The 22,588-nt window shown below is 53.7% G+C and overlaps 1 protein-coding gene across 5 annotated transcripts; it reads right to left on the reverse strand.

Moving 5' to 3' along the window:
* Positions 1-259: 259 nt before the first annotated feature.
* PRKCG (protein kinase C gamma) lies at positions 260-22,566 on the reverse strand. Of its 5 annotated transcripts, XM_060652392.3 has the most exons (20): positions 21,732-22,566; positions 21,157-21,577; positions 19,078-19,185; positions 18,468-18,499; positions 17,428-17,510; positions 12,444-12,555; positions 12,144-12,275; positions 11,006-11,162; positions 10,193-10,327; positions 9,811-9,898; positions 9,481-9,510; positions 7,915-8,067; positions 7,405-7,593; positions 6,311-6,402; positions 6,168-6,230; positions 5,573-5,711; positions 4,266-4,346; positions 2,594-2,701; positions 1,492-1,632; positions 260-1,261 (listed from the first exon to the last, which is right to left on the reverse strand). In XM_060652392.3, exons 2-20 carry the CDS (start codon positions 21,249-21,251, stop codon positions 1,073-1,075), a joined length of 2,127 nt encoding a protein of 708 aa, XP_060508375.1. In that variant the 5' UTR covers positions 21,252-21,577; positions 21,732-22,566; the 3' UTR covers positions 260-1,072. The 5 variants fall into 5 exon arrangements, with proteins under 5 accessions (XP_060508375.1, XP_060508374.1, XP_060508378.1 ...); XM_060652391.3 differs by having other exon boundaries at positions 21,157-22,566; XM_060652395.3 differs by lacking the exon at positions 7,915-8,067 and having other exon boundaries at positions 21,157-22,566.
* Positions 22,567-22,588: the final 22 nt, after the last annotated feature.

The raw sequence follows: 22,588 nt of genomic DNA on the forward strand, positions 1-22,588 counted from the left end.
TGCATGTGCCCACTTTGGGCCCTCGCGCCCCCCAACCCCCACCCCCGGTCTCTGCTCTTTCCCTCTCCCGCTGTGGCTCTGTTCTGCCCACTTTATGGATCTCTCTGCTTTCCCTCTGTCTCTCTGCCGCCCCACCCCCAGCCTGTATGTGTGTGTGAGCGCGCGCGCGCGCGCGCGTTTCCGTGTACGTTGTCCCACCTCCACACCCCGCCCCCCTTCCTTCTTCAAGCTTTAGAAGAAAACATCCCAACACCCAGCATCAGCATCCCAAATTTATTCTCCAGCAGCTGTGGCCGGGCGAGAGAGCCAAAGAAGAGGGCAGTGGGCAGGGGGAGGGGGACAGAGCCCCCCCCCCCCCCCAGAGTGGCAGGCACGGGAAGGGGGGGAAGGGGAAGAGGGAGGGGAGGTGGAGGAGGTTCCGAGCAGGACTGGAGCCATGCACCTGGCAGGCGAGCAGTGACGGGTTCGGGGTAGGGGCGTCTAGAACAAAAGCTGATTGAGAAGAGCTGGGGTAGGGATCCTTCATCCATCCCAGGAATCCCTAGAGTGTGGACGAGGCGCACGGGAGCGTGGGGGCACAGCCTCCCACTCACTCCAGAATGGGGTGGACGTCGTTGGTGGGGGGAGTGGGGGGCAGGTCAGAGGTGAAGGGTTGTTCTAGAATCCAAGTCTAGAACAGCCCACCCCATGAGACTATTTCCCAGAAAGAAAGGAGAAGAAAAAAAAAAAAAAGGGGGGGGGGAGACAGAGATTCTACCAACACGGAGTCTAGAACCCCACGGAGTTGGGACCGTGGTGAAGGTTCTGGTAGCACAGAGTCCAGAACACCAAGGTGGGTGAGAATCCCGGGCTCAGCACAGCAGAGTCTAGAACACAGTGAGGCTCCAGAGACTGTATGGAGCTTAGAATGCCAGGAACGCTTGGGAGGGGCATCTAGCACCCACGGGGCAGAGGCCAGAATGCTGGGGAGCAAGATCTAAATCGGAAAGGGGGTGGAGGTGGGGGTTGGGGGGAAGGTGTAAGACTGGTGCGGGGAGGGAGCAATGGGGACACCTAGTGGTGGCAGGTGAGATTACATGACTGGCACCGGCGGCGGGCTGACGGGGCTGCGGGCGTCGGGGTGCACGAAATCCGGGTTCACGTAGGTGAAGCCTTGGAAGTCGGCCTGGTCGATGCTGGCCAGAACAAGGCGGTCTGGGGGGGTCAACGCTGGCGCCGCCCGCGTAAAGAACTTGTCGAAGTTCTCGCCGCTGCGTCCACACTGTGGGGAGCACGGGGAGGGAAAGATGAAATTCCGTCTGCTCCTTGGTGTCCCTCTGTGTCCCCTGTGACCATGTCCTGTCTCCTCTGGAATCAGCGCATCCTCTGTGGGCTCTGCATCTCCCGTTGGGGCGTCTCCGCAGAGGGAGCCCCACCCCACCTCTACATATGGGAATGGGAGCTCCTGGGTCCCCCATCCCCAGGGACCAGGGTTCCCGCAAGGTGGCTAACCGGACGGGGTCTGAACGGAGGCGCGATCTCCAGTCGTTCCAGCCGCTCCCAGTCCATCCAGCGGAAAAAGCCATGAGCACGGATGGCGGGCTCCCCGTCCGGCCCTGAGCCCAGGCGTTTCGCTGGGTGCTTAGTTAGGAACTGTGGAAAACACAGAGACAGACAGACAGACAGGGTCCCGGACAGGGAGGCACAGAGAACGAGAAAGGCAGAAAAGCAAAAACAGCAGAACAGAGACACAGCATAGAGAGAGGGGGGAGAGATAGAGACCCAGGGCGAGTGCAGAGACCCAGAGAAGGTGGGAGATAAAGCAGATGGGGGGGGGGGGGGCAGAGATGCGGAAAGAGAGAAGGGTGGAGATCCACGAGACAAAACCCCAGAGAGGATAAAGACACAATATGAAGGCAGAGACTCAGAGAGGAGGAGAGTTCCAGAGAGAGAAGGACCCAGTGTGTGTGTGTGTGTGTGTGTGTGTGTGTGTGTGTGTGTGTGTGTGTGTATGGCAGTCGGGGTAAGTGGGTAACAGATGCCCAGAGAGAGGGGGACACAGATACAAGGGGTTGACAGAGAGCCCAAGGGACACAGAGAAATGGTAGTGACACAGGAGGCCCCATCAAACGTAGATGGAGGCAGAGATAAGAGACAGAACCCAGAGAGTGAGAGTCAGAGAGAATGGAGACAGGAGCCAGAAACACAAGTGTGCTAATGCTCTTGGAAAAGCTGCCATAGGCTAGGCTCCTTATCCTGCATTAGCTCCATAACCCCAAGAGAGGAGACAGGCTCCCAGAGTGTCAGTGGCTTGCCCAAGATCCCCGGAGGGAAAGTGGCAGGAGTTAGGTTGACCTGATCCACCCCCTTGCAGAGGCAGGCCCTGGCCTTCCAGCACTCCCTGCAGTGAGCTGAGGGGTGGGTGCAGCAGAGAAGGAGACAGAGGCCATCATGGGACAGGATGTGACAGCACGGCAGTCAGTAATTAATGTTCTAACAAAAGCTCTGTATTACACTTTTCTAATGTGCACAGGGACACTGCCCAGGCAACCCTGGATGGCGGCGGTGGGGCAAATGGGTTGTGTGGAGAATCTGGGGGTCAGAGGGTTCTTACCCCCTTGCAGATGGCCACAGCTTCCCGGGAAAGTGACTTGGGGTAAGTGACGGTTTGTTCCATGATAGCCTGAAACAGCTCTTCCTCATCCTCCCCATCGAAAGGGGGCTGAGGGAAGAGAGAGGAGAACGTGTCAGGACTTGACAGACTGCCTTTCCCCACCTTGCAAACCCTCAGCACCCACCGTGAACATGAACACCCCCCTCCAACATCCTGAGGAAAATTTTGACCAAACCACCAAAGCATTCTCTCCCTTCCTCTCAGACTCTTGTTTCCTATCTCAAATGGACCTTGTTTCCTATCTCAGCTCTCTGCACCTCTTTGCTGTTCTGTCTTTCTCTGCTGTGAAAAATCAGCAGGGTGTTAATTAGACAATATGTCATTTAAATAGAAGACAGGAAAAAGTGCAGGAAAACTGTAAAAACATTCTCCTGGTTGGATGAGTGGCCTCCAGTCTTCTGGAATTAGGAGACACAAAAGCAAGGCAAGGATTCTTAATGTGGGCTCTAGGAAGTCTGTTTGTGCAACTGAAGGGGCCTGTGAGCTTGAATAGGAAAAAAAGCATATCTTTATGTTTAAAAATCACTAACTGCAATTTCTCATTCCCTTCAGTTATGAATGGTGGGCAAAAACCACAAACAGTTATGAAGTACTTATAACTTCATCACCAACAGGAATCACAGATAATTTCTTATCACATTAGAGTTGCAGATATCTCAAAATATTAGTCATCTCAACTTCAAGATTACTGGTAGACTTGCCTATTTACTTCCCATCACCATGAGATATCACTATTTAATTCATGAATAGGAAATCACATATACATCCACATCCCTATGTGTAATATTTAGGCAACTGTATACATTTAAATTAAATGTATTTAGTTGGCTGAACTAAGTTAAATCAAAATTTTAAAGTTTTGATAACCATATTTCAATATGACTGATTTCCTTTGTAATCCTATTATTTTATTTCATAGATTTAAACACATTATTCTGGGGTGTCTGGGTGGCTCAGTCAATTGAGCATCCAACTTTGGCTCAGGTCATAATCTCGCAGTTCGTGAGTTCAAAGCCCCTGCTTCAGATTTTGTGTCTCCCTTGCTCTCTGCCCCTCCCCCACTCGTGCTCTGTTTCTCTCTCTCAAAAATAAACAAACATTAAAAAAAAATTAAACACGTTGTTCTGAGATGGGGTCCTTGTCACCAAAAAAAATACAAAAAACAAAAAACGTTTAAAGAACCCCAGGCCTGGGGTGCCTGGGTGGCTTAGTCGGTTAAGCATCCGACTTTGGCTTAGGTCATAATCTCACAGTTCGTGGGTTCGAGCCCCCTGTTGGGCTCTGTGCTGACAGCTCAGAGCCTGGAGCCTGCTTTGGATTCTGTGTCTTTCTCTCTGTTCCTCCCCTGCTTGCACTCTGTCTCTCTCTCCCTCAAAAATAAAGATTTAAAAAACAAACAACGAATTTAAAGAACCCCAGGCCTATGGGAAAATAATGCTTCAGGACCAAGGACAGCGCTATCCAGGCGTGATATTCCCAACTGCTTAGCACCCCTCCTTAGATGACAGACATCACTTCCTACCCTGCTCCTTTAAGATAAAGGCCTTGTAACAGGTGGCATCCCCCGCTGTGTTGCCTTTAGGCAGGCCAGCCTGTCCCCAGCTTCCCTTACCTGTCCTGCCAACATCTCATACAACAGAACCCCAAAGGACCACCAATCAACAGACTTTCCATAGGGTTGGTAGGCAATGATCTGGTGAGAGAGGATGGAAGGCAAGGTATCATGGTTTGTGCTTAAAGAAGCCTAAGACCCCCTCTAGCCTCACCCCCAGAGAACCCTACCCACACTAAGTGTTGTCAACACAAACTCTTCCCACTCAGAACACTTCAGTTCCATCTTTTTGGAAAATTCAGAAACAAAATTTTCCTACTTAGAATGTTCCTTTGGTCCCAAATATGAAGATTATCTAAGGACCAAGTCAAAAGTTCCACCCAGCCAAAATATTCTGGTAACTAGACCCTCTCCTTACAATAACAGGTGCATGAGGGCTAATTTTCAGACACCAGAGATTCTTAAATCTGGATACATTTAAGATTCACCTAGGGGGCTGTTCCCTAGCCCTAAAGAATTCCAGCCTCAATAGACCAGAGTGAGAGTCAGTAATATGTGTGTATATTTCAAAATGTCCACGGGTGATTCTGATTCCCAGCCATGTTTTGAAACCATTGACATTATTTGGGCATTAGCATTGAATCACCCAGAAAGATTAAGGATGACACTTCCTCCTTCCACTGAGAAAACTCAGGACACTCTATCTACTTACATACAGTCAGATCATTAGCTCCACCCCTTTAACAAAAAGTTAGAGTATATTCCACCCACCTGAAATATTCAGGAAATGCTTAGGGCTGGGGGGGGGGGGGGTGGAGAGACACAGGCCCCACCCACTCAAGAGTACACCTTCTTAGAATAGTCCTGTAACAGGTGCTATTGTCTGAGAATTGTTACCATTAGAGAGGGTTCCACTCTTTTAGAACACTTACCCAACTCTCTGCCCACTTAGCCTGTTTAGACACCCAGCTCTGCCCACTTGGAATGCTAACACGCAGGCCTTTCTGCTCTGTTTGCTGTTAGATCACCCATGACTCATGCAAAGACCCCAGGGTTAGGGGGCACCTGGGTGGCTCAGTTGGTTAAGCAGCTGATTTCGGCTCAGGTCATGATCTCATGGTTTGTAAGTTAGAGCCCTGAGTCAGGCTCTATGCTGAGAGTTCAGAGCCTACTTACGATTCTGTGTCTCCCTCTTTCTCTGCCCCTCCCCCACTCGCCCTCTCTCTCTTCTCTCTCTGTCTCTCAAAAATAAACATTAAAAAAAAAAAGACCCCAGGGTCAGCCCCCCGACATTCTGAATGTTAGACAACTGGCCATACCCACTCGGCGAACTTGTGTAGCACCAAGGACAGCCAAGGGAGGGTTACCTCAGGAGCTATGTAGTCTGGGGTCCCACAGAAGGTGCGGGTGGTGGTCCCAGGGAAGACGTTCTCCTTACACATGCCAAAGTCAGTGATTTTGATGTGTCCTTCAGCATCCAGCATCACGTTGTCTAATTTCAGGTCCCTGGGGGTAGGGGGTTGGATGGATAGGCATTGAAGGAAGGGTAGCGTTCAATGGGCTGGAGTTACAAGGTTTTGATCTTTGTTTTGTTTTTGTTTATTTTAGAGAGAGAGCACGCACATGTGTGAGCAGAGAAGAGAGGCAGAGAGAAAGAAAGAATCCCAAGCAGGCTCCACAATCAACGCAGAGCCCAATTCAGGGCTCAATCCCACAACCCTGGGATCATGACCTGAGTCAAAATCAAGAGTCAGATGTTCAACCAAGTGAGCCACCCAGGCACCCCTTTGTTTTGTTTTTCAAGTAAGCTCTAGGCCCAACGTGGGACTTGAACTCAGGATGCCGAGATCAAGAGTCGCATGCTCTATGCACTGAGCCAGCCAGGAGCCCCTAGAGCTGTAAGTTTGATCCCTTTCCCTCTAGGGGCCTGACTGCCTCCACTGAAAGGCCCAGACTGCTCACCGGTAGATGATGCCCTGATTGTGAAGGAAGAAGAGGCCGATGGCGATTTCTGCTGCGTAGAACCTAGAGAAGGAGGTGGGAGTTAGAAGCTCAAAGGCTGGGGTCCCCCTGGCCCCACCCCTCCTCTCTCAGCTGAGACTCACGCTGCATGGGGCTCCTTAAACTTGCCCAATTGCTGGATGTGGTACATCAGGTCGCCCCCGGTGACATACTCCATCACAAAATACAGACGGTCCTGCCAGAGAGGTGGGGTGCTGGTGCTTAGAGGGGGTAGGACACGTCCATTCCTGCCCACTCGAGACAAACTTGGAAGGCTCCAGATCCACCCAATCAGAACTGGGAGGCCCCAATGATTCTAACCCAGCCAGCTCAGAATCTCAACCTGACATATCCCCTATTACTCCGAACTGGTCCTGCCCTCTTAGAATTGAAGGCTGAGGCCCACCATTCCCTGGAAATCCTAAGGATACCAAAACCTCTTTCCATAGCTACTCACACACAAAAGCAATCCTGACCACCTGCTAGGAACCAAAGATTTTTTTTCAGGCCTCATTTGCAATGGATACTAATTTCTTTCTTTCTTTCTTTTTTTAATCCAGGAATCTAACTGTGCCCATACAGAGCTTTTTTGAAGCACTCATGCCTTCTCAAACCTCTGAAGGTTTCTGGGGCACCTGGGTGACTCAGTCGGTTGAGTGTCTGACTTTGGCTCAGGTCATGATTTCACGGTTTGTGAGTTCGAGCCCCGCATTGGGCTCTGTGCTGACAGCTCAGAGCCTGGAGCTTGCTTTGGATTCTGTCTCCCTCTCTCTCTGCCCCTCTCCCACTCATGCTCTGTCTGTCTCTGTCTCAGAAATAAATAAGCATAAAAAAAATTAAAAACAAACAAAAACCTCTGAAGGTTCTGACTTGTCGTCCCATCCCTCAATCTTTGGGACACGCACCATTTCTGATGAGACATTTACTCAGAATCCAAGAGTGACGACCACATTACTTAGCGCGCAGCTATTGGCACACCACTCACGTACTCCTTTACTCAAAAATCCTTCACTCAAAAAAAAAAAAAAACCCCACCCACTCAAGACCAAGCTGGCTCAGGTCCCGCCTAGTCAGGATCCCACCCATCTGGCCACGCCCAGTCAGAGTGCGGGGGCGGGGAAGGTTCTTTTTGCCTGTAAACTCAGAATCCCAGAGCAGACGCTCGACCTGAGCCGGACTCCGCCCCCTCCTTCCTCACCGGGGTCTGGAAGGTGGAGTGCAGCTGGGTGAGAAAGTGGGGCCGGCCTCCCGGGCCTCGGCCCCCCAGGGCCAGCACGCGCTTCTCCACCAGGGTGCAGTCCACATCATCATCCTGGACGATCACGTCTTTCTTCAGGATCTTGATGGCGTAGAGCTCATCAGAGCCCCTGCGCTCAGCCAGCATCACCTAGCGACAGAGGCCCCAAAAGGCCCAGTCCATCATGGGCCTCCCCCATGCCCTCCCCCTTCAGAGACACAAAGAAATGAAATCCCAGGTCCTCCCCCTCTCTCTCAGGGACTGGGCACCCTGGTTTTGCTGACCACTCCCTCAGGGAAAGCATCAGAATCTTTATGCCTGTCCTCTCAGAGGCACTCAGGTGTCCCACTGACCCCCCTCTGGGGGGCTCAGTAGTCTAGTGTCCCTCCCCGTGTACCTCCTTCCTAAGGACCAGAAATCTGATCTTTCCCCAGACATCTTCCCCTTCCCCCAGAGCCCCAGGAATCCAACCTTCCCAAAGCTGCCTTTTCCTAGAACCATGAGGAAGCTGAAGTCAGAGATGTGCAGACGTCCAGGGCTTGTCCCAAAGAAACAGCGTTTGGAGTCCGTGGGACTAGGGGATGGGGAGGGGATGGGAGAGGAAGAGGGACCCATCCGCACCCGCTGTGAGAAAGGAGAGAGATCCGAAGGTAGTCAGACCCCAGATGGGGACAAGGAGATGTCTCTAAGAGAGACAGCAGCCAAGAACGAAAGGGATGAGAAGAGAGGGAGAGAAAAAGGAAAACTGTCTCTGCCCCCCCCGTCCTTGGCTTTAGAACTTGTGCTGATTTTCCATAACCTGGAGGGTTTATCATTTAACACTCAGATCACTCTATGCTGTTAGATAACCCTGTTATCACCACCATGCCCCATTTTAGAGAAGAGAAAGTTGGCACAGAGACACTAAATAACTTGCCCAAAGTCACACAGCAAATAAGCAGCAGAGCCAGAAATCAAAATCCATTAAAGCCAGAGACTGTGTCTCCCCCCTTTTTGCATCTTCAACATCACCCAGCACCTGAACACCTTTACCACTCCTCCCACCTGAGTCTCCACAGAGCCTCCTCCCTCTTTCCCCCTTTGCCTCCACCATCTATTCTCTACAAACAGCATTTGTCTTGTTCCGACCTAAACCATCCTAGGCCGCCTTCGATGCTCCCACGGCCCACCGGTTTAAGATAAAATCCTTCCAGTGAAGGACAAGGCACGCTCCTTCCCTCTCTGGCTTAATGTCCTACTTCTTCTCACTCTCTCCCCCCTTCAGCCCCACTGTCTTCCTGGTGCTACAGACACGCCTCACCCGCTCCCACCACAGGCCTGCTCTTCCTGCTGCCTGGAAGGATTTCTAGCCTTCAGCCTGGAAATATGGTCTCCCTCTCCTTGCACTTCCTCTGGGGCTCCCCTCCCTAGGAAGCTTTCTCTGGCGCTCCCAGGCTGAGCCAGGTGCTTCCAATTCTCCCTAGTGCCTGAGGCTACTACCTCTATTACCAAACATCTTCCTTCCAGGAGAATGTCTCCATCTGTCACTTTCTCCTACTTTGAAATCGGAGCTCCCCAGGGAATGGACTGATTCTATGCCCAGAACAGGGTTTGGCTAACAGGAAATAGGTGTTGAGAGAGTGAGAAAATGAATGGAGGAGAGAAAGGCCACAGTGACAAATAGAAAAACTCAAAAGTTCAGTTCAGCAGTCACCTCCTCAAGGATTCACCCTCCCCCAGCACCTTCCCCCCAGGCTGGATGAGTGTCTCCTCCAGGCTCCTGGGGGGGGGGAGGGGGTGCTCTACCTCTAATGCACTACATCATCCTGGAATTTAAGTATCTGTGACTGTGTCTCCACCTTGGGGACTTGGTTAAGGGTCAGATTCACCTCTGGAATGCTAGGTTTACTCAACAAGCACAAGACCACCTCCAAACCTGTGCTCATCCCGCGTGTGTGGGTGTGAAAACTGATACCAGGGGAGGGAGAAGACATGGGGAGACAGACATAGACCACAAGGGATGAAAATGTCTCCATTCCAGGCCTGAGCTTCACGCACCTCGTACAGTTCCAGGGGGTAGTTACAGGCCTGCGGGGAGAGGGGGTGGAGGAGAAAGCCAGAGTCAGAGCCCCGAGAGAGGTAGGAGGATGCCCTAGAGCAGGGGGTGGGGACTCCAACCCCCCAAGCCAAGGGGATGGATAGGAACTCTAATTCCCATCATACCCTGGGGCAGGAGTCCCCTAGAAAAGCAGGGGGAAGGGAGCGCCAGGGTCTTCTGGGAATTGTAGTCCCAGGACCAGTGGGCAACCAGTGGGTGCAGGGAGGGGGCAGCTCTGAACTGTGGGTGGCAGGGCTGGGCTCCCCCTGGGAGAAGTGGGGCCTGAGTACCTCAAACTTCTGGAGGAGGCTGCAGTTGTCAGCATCAGCCACTGGCACATTGTAATATTCGCCCTCCTCCTGGTTCAGTAACTTGTACCTGACATACAGAAGGAGACCAGAGTCGGGCAGGAGTTGGGCAGAAGGGGGGCACCCGCGGGAGAGGCAAAGGTATCAGAGGGGGGAAAAAGACACAGAGAGAAAGACACGGAGTGGAGAGAGTGGGATAGACGAGAGAGACACGGAGTGGGGGACACAGGAAGGGAGGAGGAGGGGAGAGGGATGGGGACAAGGGAGGGAGAAGTGCAGGGAGGCAGAATGAGGGTGGCCCGAGGAGACTGCACACAGAGATGGACAGGCCAAGGCACAGCCTCCGCCCCCGCCCAGCCCTCACCAGCCGTCCACCGGTGCCTTGAGCAGCTCCGAGACCCCGAAGGACATGGCGCCCATGAAATCGTTGCGGGAAGTCCGGTCCCAGTCCCACACCTCCACGCTAAGCCTGCGCTCCACGTCTCCTGGCTTCAGGTTGCTGCGGGAAGGGGGCGGCGGAGTGAGGGTCCAGCTCCCCGCTGCCTCTGCTCCCCATCCCTGGTGCTGATGGAGCAGGCAAGCCCTTCTGGGGCGAGCTGGGGTCTGTTCCTGCTCTCTAAAGTGTCCTGTCGTCTCTGATCCTCCACGAAGGGGGTCTCCCCCAATATCAGGACCTTGAGTACATGTAGACAGCTCTCAGTCTCTCTCCGGTCCTCCCACATTCTTGGCTCCTTCCCATCCCTGTGTCCTGTCTTTTCTCTCCAGATCTCTCTCCTGAGTCTCTGTGCCCCCCTCCTTCCTCTAGGTCTCTGTCCTTCTGTCTTTCTGTTGATTGGCTTCTCTTTCTATTCCTGCCACCCTCCCCTGCTCACACCCACTCCCCATTCTGTCTCTTTGGGTTTGTGCCTTCTTCTGAGAATCCCCCCCCCCCCCCCGATCTCTGTTTCACTCTAAAGTAGTGGGCTTTGATGGAGATTAAATGCACAGATGTCTGTCTCTCTGCTTCTCTAACTCCAGCCCTCTCCCTCAGCCACTCTCTTCCCTCTCCCACCGCCTTTTTTTGGGATCCCCCTATCCTAACACCTCCCACACTTTGCTCTCTGGGGTCTGTGGGCCACCAGGACCCTCCGATCATTCTCTGTCAGTCATCACAGCATCCCCTGCACCCGAAGCTCACAACACAAAGGTCTCGTTCCACACGGGGTTGAGCGTGGCTTTCACGGTCCGGGTCTTTTGCTTTGTCAAGTTCCGAGGGTCTGGGATGAGCTTCAGCTTCACGTAGGGGTCAGACAGACCATTGGGGTCCATTGGGATAAGGTTACGGGCCTCGCCAACTGAGAGAGGAAGTGAAGGGGTGTAGGCTGGGTTAGAGATCCAGGAAGAGGCCCCGGAGTTTTCCCCAGCGGCAATCCCAAATCCAAGCGCCCAGCCTTTCTCCTGACCCAGGCATCCAGAAGATGAGGCATAAAGCCCTTTCCCCAGCCAGGGACCCAGAAATCGGACCCAAAGCCCCCTCCTCCCTTAGGACCCCAGAGTGAGGACCCTGGCCACGTCACCCATAGTAATCCCAAGCCTCCCTCGGAACCAGGTTTTCTCTCATCCCCCACTCCCAAGGACCTTGATCTAAAATGGCCATTAAGAGGCCCTGAAAGGGGCACCTGGGTGGCTCAGTTGGTTAAGCATCCAACTTCCGCTCAGGTCATGATCATGGGGTTTGTGGGTTCGAGCCTCACATCGGGCTCTGTGCTGACAGCTCAGAGCCTGGAGCCTGCTTCGGATTCTGTGTCTCCCTCTCTCTGTCTCTCCCCTGCTTGCCCTTTCTCTCTGTCTCTCAAAAATAAACATTTAAAAATTTTTTTAAAAAGGGGCACCTGGGTGGCTCAGTCCGTTGGACATCCGACTTTGGGTCAGGTCATGATCTCACAGTTGGTGAATTTGAGCCCTGTGTAGGGCCCTGTGCTGACAGCTCAGAGCCTGGAGCCTGCTTTGGATTCTGTGTCTCCCTCTCTCTCTTCCCCTCCCCCTCCGCTCATGCTCTGTCTCTCTCTCTCAAAAATAAATAAACATTAAAAAAATTAAAAAAAAAATAAAATTAATTAATTAATTTTTAAAAAAGGCCCTGAAAGTCACAAGTCAAGGCTAGAGTCCAGGCTACAGGTTGGAAGGGGCGTGGCTGGGTGGCGCTCAGCCTTTGCAGACGGGGGTCAGGATTGTGGGCGGGACCTTCCGGTTCGGCTGGGTGGGCCGCTCAGGTGCACCCTGCCCTTCCGGCGGGGGTGGAAGGGGAGGGACCGGACAGAGGGGCGGGGCCTCACCTGTGACGTGGATCTCATCCGCGGTCGGTGCTCGGATCTCCAGCTGCAGGCGCCCTCGGCGCTCCGTGTGGTCCACCCCGCACAGAGAGGGCACGCTGCGCACACAGCGGCGGTGCACGTTCATTTCGCAGCCTGGGGGAGGGGAGGGGGGGACAAAACGGGAGGTGGCACTTCTGGCCGCCCCCCAACTCCAGACTCCGTCCCCCGGCCCTACCCGGAACCCAGACACTGTGCTTTGACCCCCCCCCCCCCCCCCGGAGCGCCAGGTTCGGCCAGGAGCAGCAAGCGTGGACTACTCACAGGAGCATTTCATGCCCTGGTGCACCAGCCCATAAAGAAGGGAGCCACAGTGGTCGCAGAAGGTGGGGCTGCTGTAGCTGTGCAGACGGAACTTGTGCTTGTTCCGGGGGTCCTGGGGGCCGAGGGGAGACATCAGAGGGGGTAAGGACAGAGAGAGAGAGAGAGAGAGAGAAGCCCTTTGAACGCTTCCTCCTTCCGCCTTGCTCTCCCAGTCCTGCTCCTCCTCACTCATTCACGCTACAGTATTTATTGAGTGCCTGCTGTGTGCCAGGCACTGTTCTTGGTGCCAGGACCAGCCGTGAACAAAGAAACAAAAACTGCTGTCCACATGGAGTTTACTTTCTAGGGAAGGGAGACAGAAAATAAACACTGAATAAATGAAAGAGTATGATGCATGGTAACAGGTGCTCTGGAGAAAAACGAAGCAGGCAAGTGTCAGCCAGGGGTGGGGGCGTTTAAATATGCATAGAGTGATCAGGGTGGGCTTCGCTAACAAGGTGGGATTTGAACAGAACCTGAAGGTGGTGGCGGCTCCCATCGTCCCATAGTCCCTATGCTCCACCCCCCTCCCCAAAGCTATTTTCGAGCACTTGTGGGCCACAATGAACGCCAGATCCCTCACTGTCAGCCTCTGTCAATGTCTGCCCACTCTTAATCTGCCTTCTCTGAGCCCCTTGTGAAATAGGGAATAGAACCTCTCCATTAAAAGGACCCCTCAGTTAATGAAAGACCAAGTGTCGGGGGGCCTGCCTGGCTGGGTCGGTAGACATGTGACTCTTGATCTCGGGGGTTGTGAGTCTGGGTCCCACATTGGGTGCAGAGATTACTTTAAAAAATAATAAATTTGGGGGCTCCTGGGTGGCTCAGTCAGTGAAGCATCTGACCTTGTCTCAGGTTGTGATCTCACAGTTTGTGCGTTCAAGCACCTCGTTAGGCTCTCTGCTGTTAGCATGGGACCCTTTTGGGATCCTCTGTCTCCCTCTCTCCTCTGCTCCTCCCCTACTCATTCTCTCTCCCTCTTCGATAAATAGAACTTTAAAAATTAAAATAATAATAATAATGATTTAAAAAGAAGAAAGATTAAATGTAAACTGCATAGCAGGGCCTGGCATGTTAAATGTGTTAAGTACGGTTATTCTTAGTGCTGTGGTTACTATTAGTGATTTTATTGTGGTCCTCACATAGACCTGGGTTTAAATAAGGGCGAGGCCATTTACCAGCTGTGTGATTTGGGGCAAGTTAGTGCCCAATTTTGAGCCTCAGTGTCCTCCTCTACCCAGTGGAAATAATCTAAATCTTGAAGCAATGCTAAATGTCCAGAGTGCAATTAAGCATGAATTTAGGACACCAGTAAGACATTCCTTCCCCACCCCTGGCCATGTCTGAGTGTTAAATAAGTTGGTATTTGTCTCTTTCTAGGAATGCATTGCAAAAGTTATGATAGGTGATGAGGCACCTCAGTGGCTAGGTCAGTTAAGCATCTGATTTTGGCTCATGGGTTTGAGCCCCGCGTCGGGCTCTGTGCTGACAGCTCAGAGCCTGGAGCCTGCTTCAGATTCTGTGTCTCCCTCTCTCTCTGCCCCTCCCCTGCTCACCTCTCTCTCTCTCTCTTAAAAATAAACATAAAAAAAGAAGAGTTATCCGAGGTGAAAATTCAGGATATTCTTGGGCTTTTATTTATTTTACAGTTTTTTTTTAAGTTTATTTAAGAGAGAGTGTGTGAGCAGGGGAGGGGCAGAGGAGAGGGGGGAGAGAGAATCCCAAGCAGGCACCACACTGTCAGTACAGAGGCTAATGTGGGGCTTGAACTCGCAAACTGTGAGATCATGACCTGAGCCGAGATCAGGAGTCAGATGCTTAACTGACTGAGCCACTCAGGCGGCCCCTACTTTGCAGCTTAGTGGGGACTCTAATTTGAATGACACTCAGGTGCGGTGATCTCTTTCGATGCTCCCGGCCTCTAAAGATCTTCAGCTGACCCTAACTCAGCTGCACTAAGTGATGGTCTACATAACAGCCCTCAGCAGGACACCGGACACAGACACACAGGCTCCACCACTCCACAGAGAGAAGCCCTTATTATTCTCAAGGTGAAATCACTACTAAAAAGGAGACAGGACCACAGCTCCAATTAGATAGATTAGCGTCCACATTTTGACTCTGCCCACCATCTAGCTCTGTGGCTCCCCCACCCCACCACCGCTTTGCAGAGACCCAGCCATCCTCCCTATAAGATGGGTCCATGTGGGGCGCCTGGGTGGCGCAGTTGGTTAAGCGTCCGACTTCAGCCAGGTCACGATCTCACGATCCCACGATCCGTGAGTTCGAGCCCCGCATCAGGCTCTGGGCTGATGGCCCAGAGCCTGGAGCCTGTTTCCGATTCTGTGTCTCCCTCTCTCTCTGTCCCTCCCCCGTTCATGCTCTGTCTTTCTCTGTCCCAAAAATAAATAAACGTTGAAAAAAAAAAAAAATTTAAGATGGGTCCATGAGGCCTCCCTGAAAGGGGTCTAAAGGAAATCATGCTTGCCAAGCCTTCACCATTTCCTTAGCCCTTGATCCACGTTACTTACAACAAGATCAAAAGCATTAAGAAGAAGAAGAAGGAAAAAAAAGCTGGAGTGATATAGAGGAAGACCCCTCCTCAGTTTTTGCCTCTGTTTCTTCATGGGATATAGTCATAATTCTACAAGGATGATAACGGATATATTGTCTCTTGTCATATATCAGGTACCGTCCCAAATACTCGACTCATTTAGTCCTCAAAGCAATCCTGTAAGGCAGGCATGATCATCAGCCCCTTCTATAGATGAGGAACTGAAGGGGTGCTCAATATATGTTCTGTGAAATCACATTCTCTATGCAAACTTCAATTTTCTTCGCCTAACCAGCTGGCAAAATGTCCCATGGACTTCCGTAGATTTCTCTCTCCCTTTCTGTCTCTCTCTGTCGCCATTTTTCATTCTCTTTCTCCATCTGCTAATCATAAAACTATCTCCACCCCTCTGTCAAAAGCTGGGCTAGACTCTGAAGTCACTCGGCTTCATTGAACTATCAAAACAAGTCTGGGGGCGGTGGGGGGCGGTGCCTGGGTGGCTCAGTCAGTTGAGTACCTGACTTCTGTTCAGGTCATGATCTTGGTCATGATCTCCAGGTTTGTGGGTTTGAGCCCCATGTTGGGCTCTGTGCTGACAGCTCAGAATCTGGAGCCTGCTTTGGATTCTCTCTCTCCCTCTCTCTGTCCCTCCCCCACTCATTTTCTCTCTCTCTCTCAAAAATAAATGAACATTAAAAACAAAAAAACTAAAAACCAAAAAACACAAGCTTGGGTATGTCTAGATTAATGCTGTCGCACCCAATAGCCACTAACCACAAGTGGCTATTTAAATTTAAATCAATCCTGGGGTGCCTGGGTGGCTTGGTCGGTTAAGAATCCGACTTTGGGACTTCGGCTCAGGTCATGATCTCACGGCCCGTGAGTTCGAGCCCCGCGTCGGGCTCTGTGGTGACCGCTCAGAGCCTGCAGCCTGTTTCAGATTCTGTGTCTCCCTCTGTCTCTGCCTCTCCCCTGTTCATGCTCTGTCTCTCTCTGTCTCAAAAATAAATAAATGTTGAAAAAAAATTTTTTTAAAAATAAAATAAATTTAAATCAATCCGGGGCGCCAGGATGGCTCAGTTGGTTAGGTTAAGTAAGGTCTGACTCTTGATTTCAGCTCAGGTTATGGTCTCAGTTCATGGGTTCAGGGCCTCATGTCGGGCTCTGCACTAAGAGTGCAGGCCTGCTTGGGATTCTCTCTCCCCCTCTCTCTCTTCCCCTCCTTTCCTCATATGTGCATGTGTTCTCTCTTTCAAAATAAATAAACATGAAAAAAATTTAAAAAATAAATTTAAATCAATTCAAATTAAATGGAATTTTAGATTTCCATTCCTCAGTCACAGTGACCCCTCTCAAGCGCTCCTCTAGCCAGCTATGCGGGGCTGATGGCTGCCATATTGGACGGCATAGATAGAGAACATTTCCATCATTGCACAAAGCTCTATTGGTCAACACTAGACCTTCAGCCCCATTTTATAGAGGGGAAATTGAGGCTCAAAGAGAAAAGCCCCCAAGCCAGACAGAAAGTGAAGGGGCACATAGGATCCACTGTTCTTGTAAGTGGATCCAACATCCCCCTGATGTGAAGGGTGAAGGGGAGGGAGGGAGACAGAGGTGTGTGTATCTGTGTGTGTTCATGGGGGACCTATAATGCACATGTGTGTGCTCATGGGGGAGATATATATATATATATATATATATATATATATATATATACACACACACACACACACACACACACATACGCATATGCACATGTGTGCGTGTGTGTGCATGAGAGATCTGTACTTGCACATGTGTGTGAATGTGCATTGCAGGGTCTCTCTGGGCCTGCCTCCCTCTGGGCAACTTCTAAGCGATTCTCCATATCTACCATTTTCTATTCTAGCTTCTCTCTCTGGGTATCTGCAGCCCTGTCTCTCTGAGTTTCTTGTCTCTGTCTGTCTCTCTCAGTCCCTGTGGCTCGCCTTTTCCTTCCGCCTGCGTTGCTGTCTCAGTCTCTCTGTCTGGGTCTCTATCATTATCTTTTTCTGCATTTCTGTGATTCTGTCTTATCTGTATCTGCATCAATAGTTGTCTGTCCCTCAACGCTCTGTTTTTTTAAATCTCTTGACCCCTGGATGACAGCCCATCCTCTCCAATGTTGGTCTTTGGTCCCCTCACACCTGCCTCCTCTCTGTCCCCCACCTATGTCCCCAGCCTGTCTCAGCCCCTCTCATTTCCCCTTTCCAGGCCAAGGGCAGGGAATCTGGGCCAGACTAGCTCCCCCTATCTCTCCAGCCCCCCTCCCCTCCCAGCCTTAAAAATAGCAGGAGAAATTGGGACGGACGCCGAGGGGGTGAGGGCGGGGGTGCGGCCCAAGGAGGAAGAATCAGGTGTCCGGGCACTCACATCCGTCTGGGGGCCCTTCCCAGCGCCTGGACACTCGAAGGTCACAAATTCGTGGCATCGTCGATGAACCACAAAGCTGCAAACTGAAGGTGAGAATCATAGAGACACAGAGACAGAGAGTGAGCCTAATGGACAGAAAATCAGAGAGAAGGAGACTCCAACAGAAAGAAAACCAGAGGGGGGGCCCCAAAATAGAGTTCAATAGAGAGCAAATCAAAGGAGAGACCCCAACATGGAATGGGGGAGAAAAACCAGGAGACAGAAATTCAAGAGATGGACCCCAAAACAGGCAAGAGAGAATCACAGAGCAGAGAGAACCCAGTGCCTACACACAGCCAAAGGGAGACACAGAGACGCAGAGACGGAGTGAGGACGACAGAGAGACAGGGACACAGAGAAAATAGGATCCCGTCGACAGAGACAAGAAAGCAAGAAAAGAGCAGGCCAAGGAGGAGGGAGAAACAGAGAGATGTCCTCTGATAGAACGGAGAGAGCAGCAACTTGGGCAGAAGTGAGTCTGGGGGCGCCATTGCAGCCTCCCCCTCCCTGACTCACTCTGTTCTCAGCAGTGGCAGCTGGTGCTTTAGGACTCGCCCCCCTCTCCCGCCCCCCAGAACTGCCAGCCCCGCCCGGCCCCCACCCGCCCATTGGTGACCCCGCCCGGGCCTGCCCCTGCCTAGGACTGTTGCTGTTGTCATGGCGACAGCAGCTTGAAGGGGGGGGGCTCTGACTTCGCATCTCCAGCCCCCCCTTTCAGCTCCCCTTTTCCAAATCTCTCTGTTCCCATGGCAACAGATTCTCCAAATATCTGTCCCCACCTGGAGCCGGCCGAGGGAGGGGCCCCCAGCACCACCTCCGCGGTGGCCCCGCCGTCAGAGCTCCCTCCCCACCGCAGGCTGTGTCTTTGCCACACCCCCCCGCCCCGGGCTCCCCCGCGCCTCTCTGGGGACCAAAGAACACGTGTGTCAAGCCTCCTGGGCCGTGGGTCCCCAGCCTCCACCCTCCTGAAGGTCCCAGGAGTCCAGATCCCCAGCTCTTACCTTGACATTGCAGGCCTTGTTTCCCAATGCCCCTGCAAGATCAAGGATCAGAGGTCAGTGCAGATAAGGGTACCTGGGCCTCCCACCTCTGCCGGCCACACTGCGTCTGACTCCCTCCTGTAGCAAGACCCCGGAGTCGAGCCCCAGCTGCCTCGTTTACTGGAACCCAGAAATTCTGACCTCCAGCCTTTCTTCTCTCAGACCCAGGAACCCAGGCCCCCAGTCCTTCTTCTCTCAGACCCAGGAGCCCAGGCCTCCAGCTCCTCCTCCCTCAGAACCAGGAATCCGGGGCCCCAGCCCCTCCTCCGTCAGACCCTGGGGTCCGGGTCCCCAGCCCCTCCTCCCTCAGACCCAGGGGTCGGGGTCCCCAGCCCCTCCTCCCTCAGACCCTGGGGTCCGGGTCCCCAGCCCCTCCTCCCTCAGACCCAGGGGTCCGGGTCCCCAGCCCCTCCTCCCTCAGACCCAGGGGTCCGGGTCACCAGCTCCCTTCTCCCCTAGGACCAGGAGCCAGGGTTGCAGCCCTCTCCTTCCCGAGCACTCCGGGTCTGGGGTGACAGGAGTCTCTATCCCTCGTTGCCTCCTGCCTCAGGCCCCCAGCCCCTTCCCTCACCAGATGAAGTCTGTGCAGTGGCTGCAGAAGGTTGGCTGCTTGAAGAAGCGGGCGGTGAACTTGTGGCTCTTGACTTCGTGGACCACCTTCTGCCTCAGAGCCCCCTTTCTGCAAAACAGGGGCCGGGGTCCCCCCTCTGAATCGCCTCCGCCGGGGCCCAGGCCTGCCATGGCCCCAGGAACGTAGCAGGGACCAGGATCCCGCCTTGCAGGGGCAAACAGGTAGAAGGGCGAGGAGCCGGAGACTCGGGAGAGCACTGAGCCACGGGGAGACTGCGAGGAGGGAAGGAGAGGGGCGAGGCACCTCCAGGCGCGGAGCGCAGGGCAGGGAGCGGCACCCCGGGGCGCGCCCGCTCCGCCAGGGGGAGCGGGCGGGCAGGGCGGAGAGCCGAGGGCAGGGGCGCCGAGGAGCCCGAGGCAAGGGCGGCGGCGGCGGCGGGAGCTCCAAGCTCAAGCACCTGCTGAAATGTGGGAGCCCCGGCTGGGGGGAGGAGTTGCCATGACGACCGAGGGGCGGGGTTTCAGCTTAAAGGCGTCCCTCCGCCCCCCCCCCCCCACCCCACCCCACTCCCGGAGGCTCGGGACAAATGCCCTCCCCGCTCCCAACACACGTGCGCACACCCGCTCCGGGGGCTGGCTGGAGGGAGGGGGGCATCCTCTGAGAGGCGCCCTCCCCGCCCCCCACCCCCTCCTCCTGTTGCCTGGCCGGGTCCTCCTCCCCACCGGGGGGCCTCGGTGGGCCCGGTTAGCCCTATGAGACGCCACCCGGATCTCGGGGTTTCTGACTGTGTCACTCGGCCTCATGACACGAACTTTGCCGTCAGTGCTGGGGACCCAGTGCTGAACGGGGAGGCCTGGTGTCTCACTCTCTCGTCTGCTGCTCAGGCCTTGATTTCTGTCTCCCGGCCTGGGTCTATGTCTCCCTCTGGGACGATCTCTTGTTCTTGGTCTCTCTGTCTCTGCTGCGTGTCTCCTTTATGCCTGTCGCTCGTCCTGTGACCCTCGCTGGGTCTCGGGGTCTCTCTCTTTCTCAAAGGTGTCCGTCTCACTGTGAATCAGTGTCCCTCGGCCTCTCCCTGCAGGTCTCCTAAATTCCTGCTTCTCTCTCTCTCCCAGAAGCTCTCCCTCTTCCTGACTCTGTACGTCTTTCTGGCCCTGTGACTCTCTTTCTCTCTCTCAATCGGGGACCCAGTCTGTGATTCTGTGGGCCTCTGTGTCTCCCTCCCTCTGCGTCTTTCTCTTTTGAGAGGCAATCTCTGTCTCCCCCACCCCTTCAGTCCTTGCTGTCTCTCCCGCTCTCCCACTGTGTCCCTGTCTCTGTAAGTACTTTTGTCTCTGTCTCTGCAAACCTCGCTGACCCACTCTTGGGCTCAGTCCCACCCTCTGTCGCTGGGGGTCTCTCTCTGAATGAGTTCATTGGTCTCTCTCCTTCTCCCCCTCCCCCCCCCCAAACGCCCCCCACCTTTCTCACCCTCCCTGGCTATGAACCTCTCTCTTCGTCTCTGGGGGTCTCCCCCTCCCTCCACGTCTCTCCCCCTCTCTGGCTCTGGAAAACCCTGTGCCGCTCTGTCGGTCTCCTCCTGTCTCCCGTCCGTCGCTCTGCCCGCGTCTTTGCCTCTCTCAGGTCGCGCTCCGGCCCCGCCACCCCCACCCCTACCCCCAACTCCCGTGCGCGTCCGGGTCCCGGCTCCCGGAGACCCACTCTGTTGCCAAGGGCAACCACGGCCCTCCTCGGGCTGCGGAGTGCAGTGCATCCTGGGACCTGTAGTCTGAGCCTGCGGACCGCCTGTTGCGGCGACGCGGCCGAGAACTTCGTTTCCCGGCGTGCCCCGCGATAGGGGGCGGGGCGCCACGGGCGGGGACCCGGGGAGCCCACCACACCTTCTCTGGGAATTTTGGGGGTTCGGGTCGGGCTTCCCGAAGCCGAAGAGGAGGTGAGGGAATCCGACTCTCCTCCTAACCCCCCCCCCCCCCAGATATGGGGGCGTTCTGGCCTTGCCAGCCACCTCCAGGCGTGCGCCCTGCCCAAGGGCAAGTGTAGGGGCGGGAGTGGTCCTGGAAGCTGACCTGAGAATCCCACCTTGGTCTGCTTGGCTGCTTTCCTCCATCACCAGCACACCACCCCCGGGGTCTGGAGCTGCTCTCTCTGGTGCCTTCCAGAGTGGGTTCAAGCATGGGATGGGGTGGGGAGGGGGCGAGACGCCCTTGCAGGAGGCAGGCATCGGTGTAGGTCGGAATTCTGGAGTGCACGCTGCACAGATCAAAAGGAGACTTCTCCTGGCTGGAAATCGGTGCGTCTGTTCCAATTAGCCTTTCCCGCCTTTCCGGAGGGGGGGGGGGGGGGGACCCCCTCCCTCCCTCGGAGTAATTCGTTTGCTCTTTATCAAGGTCTTCTGTGGAAGGGTTGTCAGGGAGCTTAGAACTAAAGGAAAGAAGGAGCTGATGATGGCAACGCAGGCAGGGTCAGATCCTGAAGGCCCAGACTGGAGCTTTGGTATTACCTGTAGGCAGTGGGTAGTAGGATGTGGAAGGATTTGAGCAGGGGAGGGCAGTATCAGACCTGGATGCTACAAGCATCCCTCTGGGGCCAAGGTGGGCTAGGGGTGGGCTAGTCAAGGGGGAGGCTGAGATGCTAGTTCAGGAGAAACAAAATACCTGAGCTAGGTCAGGAGCCTGGAGAAGGGGACAGTTGAAGGAAGGACAGACAGTGGCTGGTGAGCCACTGACAGAAGTCGGGGAAGAGCCAGTGCCTGGGTTCTCAGCTGTAGGAGCCTGTTCCTGAGATTGGAAACCTGAAGAGTTGATTTTGGAAGAAATATTGCACTCAGATGGAGACACTATTTCTGAGGTGCTCCTGGACTCTGAGGAGGGATAAATCTTGTCCGTTTCGATCCTAACTAGTTCTGGTTGGAGAGAGTAAATTGGGAGATTCAGAAGATAGAGTTGTCCCCTTCTGGGGCACCTGGGTGGCTCAGTTGGTTAAGCGTCCGACTTCAGCTCAGGTCATGATGTCTCACGGCTTGTGGGTTTGAGGCCCGTGTCAGGCTCTGTGCTGACAGCTCGAAGCCCGGAGCCTGCTTCGGACTCCGTGCCTTCCTCTCTTTCTGCCTTTCTCCTGCTCCCCCCTTCTCTCACTCCCTCTCAAAACAAAACAAAACAAAAAGAATAAACATTAAAGTTGTCCCCTTTTCCCACCAGTCCTAAGAATCTAGTCCTTGCCCTCTCTCCTGGAGCCCTCCCCAGTAATAAAGCAAGCACAATTTTTTTCTTTTATCTTTATATTGATGTAAAAAAAAAAATTATGGATGTGGGAATAGGGCGACGGACAAGTCTTCCCTCTGTGGTCGACAGAAGGGACCCATGGGGACCAGAAGCTCCAGGGAATTAAAAAAAAAATAAAATATATATTTATACATTTATATATATGACGTTATGCATGTGAGTCCCAGAGAAGCAAGGAAGCAGCTATAGGAAGCGACTAACACACAGAAACACACCTGTGTGTGTGTGTG

The sequence above is a fragment of the Panthera onca genome, chromosome E2 (genome assembly GCF_046562875.1).
Source record: "Panthera onca isolate mPanOnc1 chromosome E2, mPanOnc1 haplotype 2, whole genome shotgun sequence".
NCBI lineage: Eukaryota > Metazoa > Chordata > Mammalia > Carnivora > Felidae > Panthera > Panthera onca.

What these genes read in the sequence shown, in the direction of transcription:
- PRKCG (XM_060652392.3), bottom strand. Translation starts at nt 21,251, where the DNA reads ATGCTTGAACCCACTCTGGAAGGCACCAGAGAGAGCAGCTCCAGACCC. An exon ending in ACCCCCTGGAACTGTACGAG is followed by an intron (nt 8,068 to 9,480) that starts GTGCGTGAAGCT and finishes CCTTTCTCACAG; the next exon opens with CGGGTGCGGATGGGTCCCTC. An exon ending in ATGAGATGTTGGCAGGACAG is followed by an intron (nt 2,702 to 4,265) that starts GTAAGGGAAGCT and finishes CTCTTCCCTCAG; the next exon opens with CCCCCTTTCGATGGGGAGGA.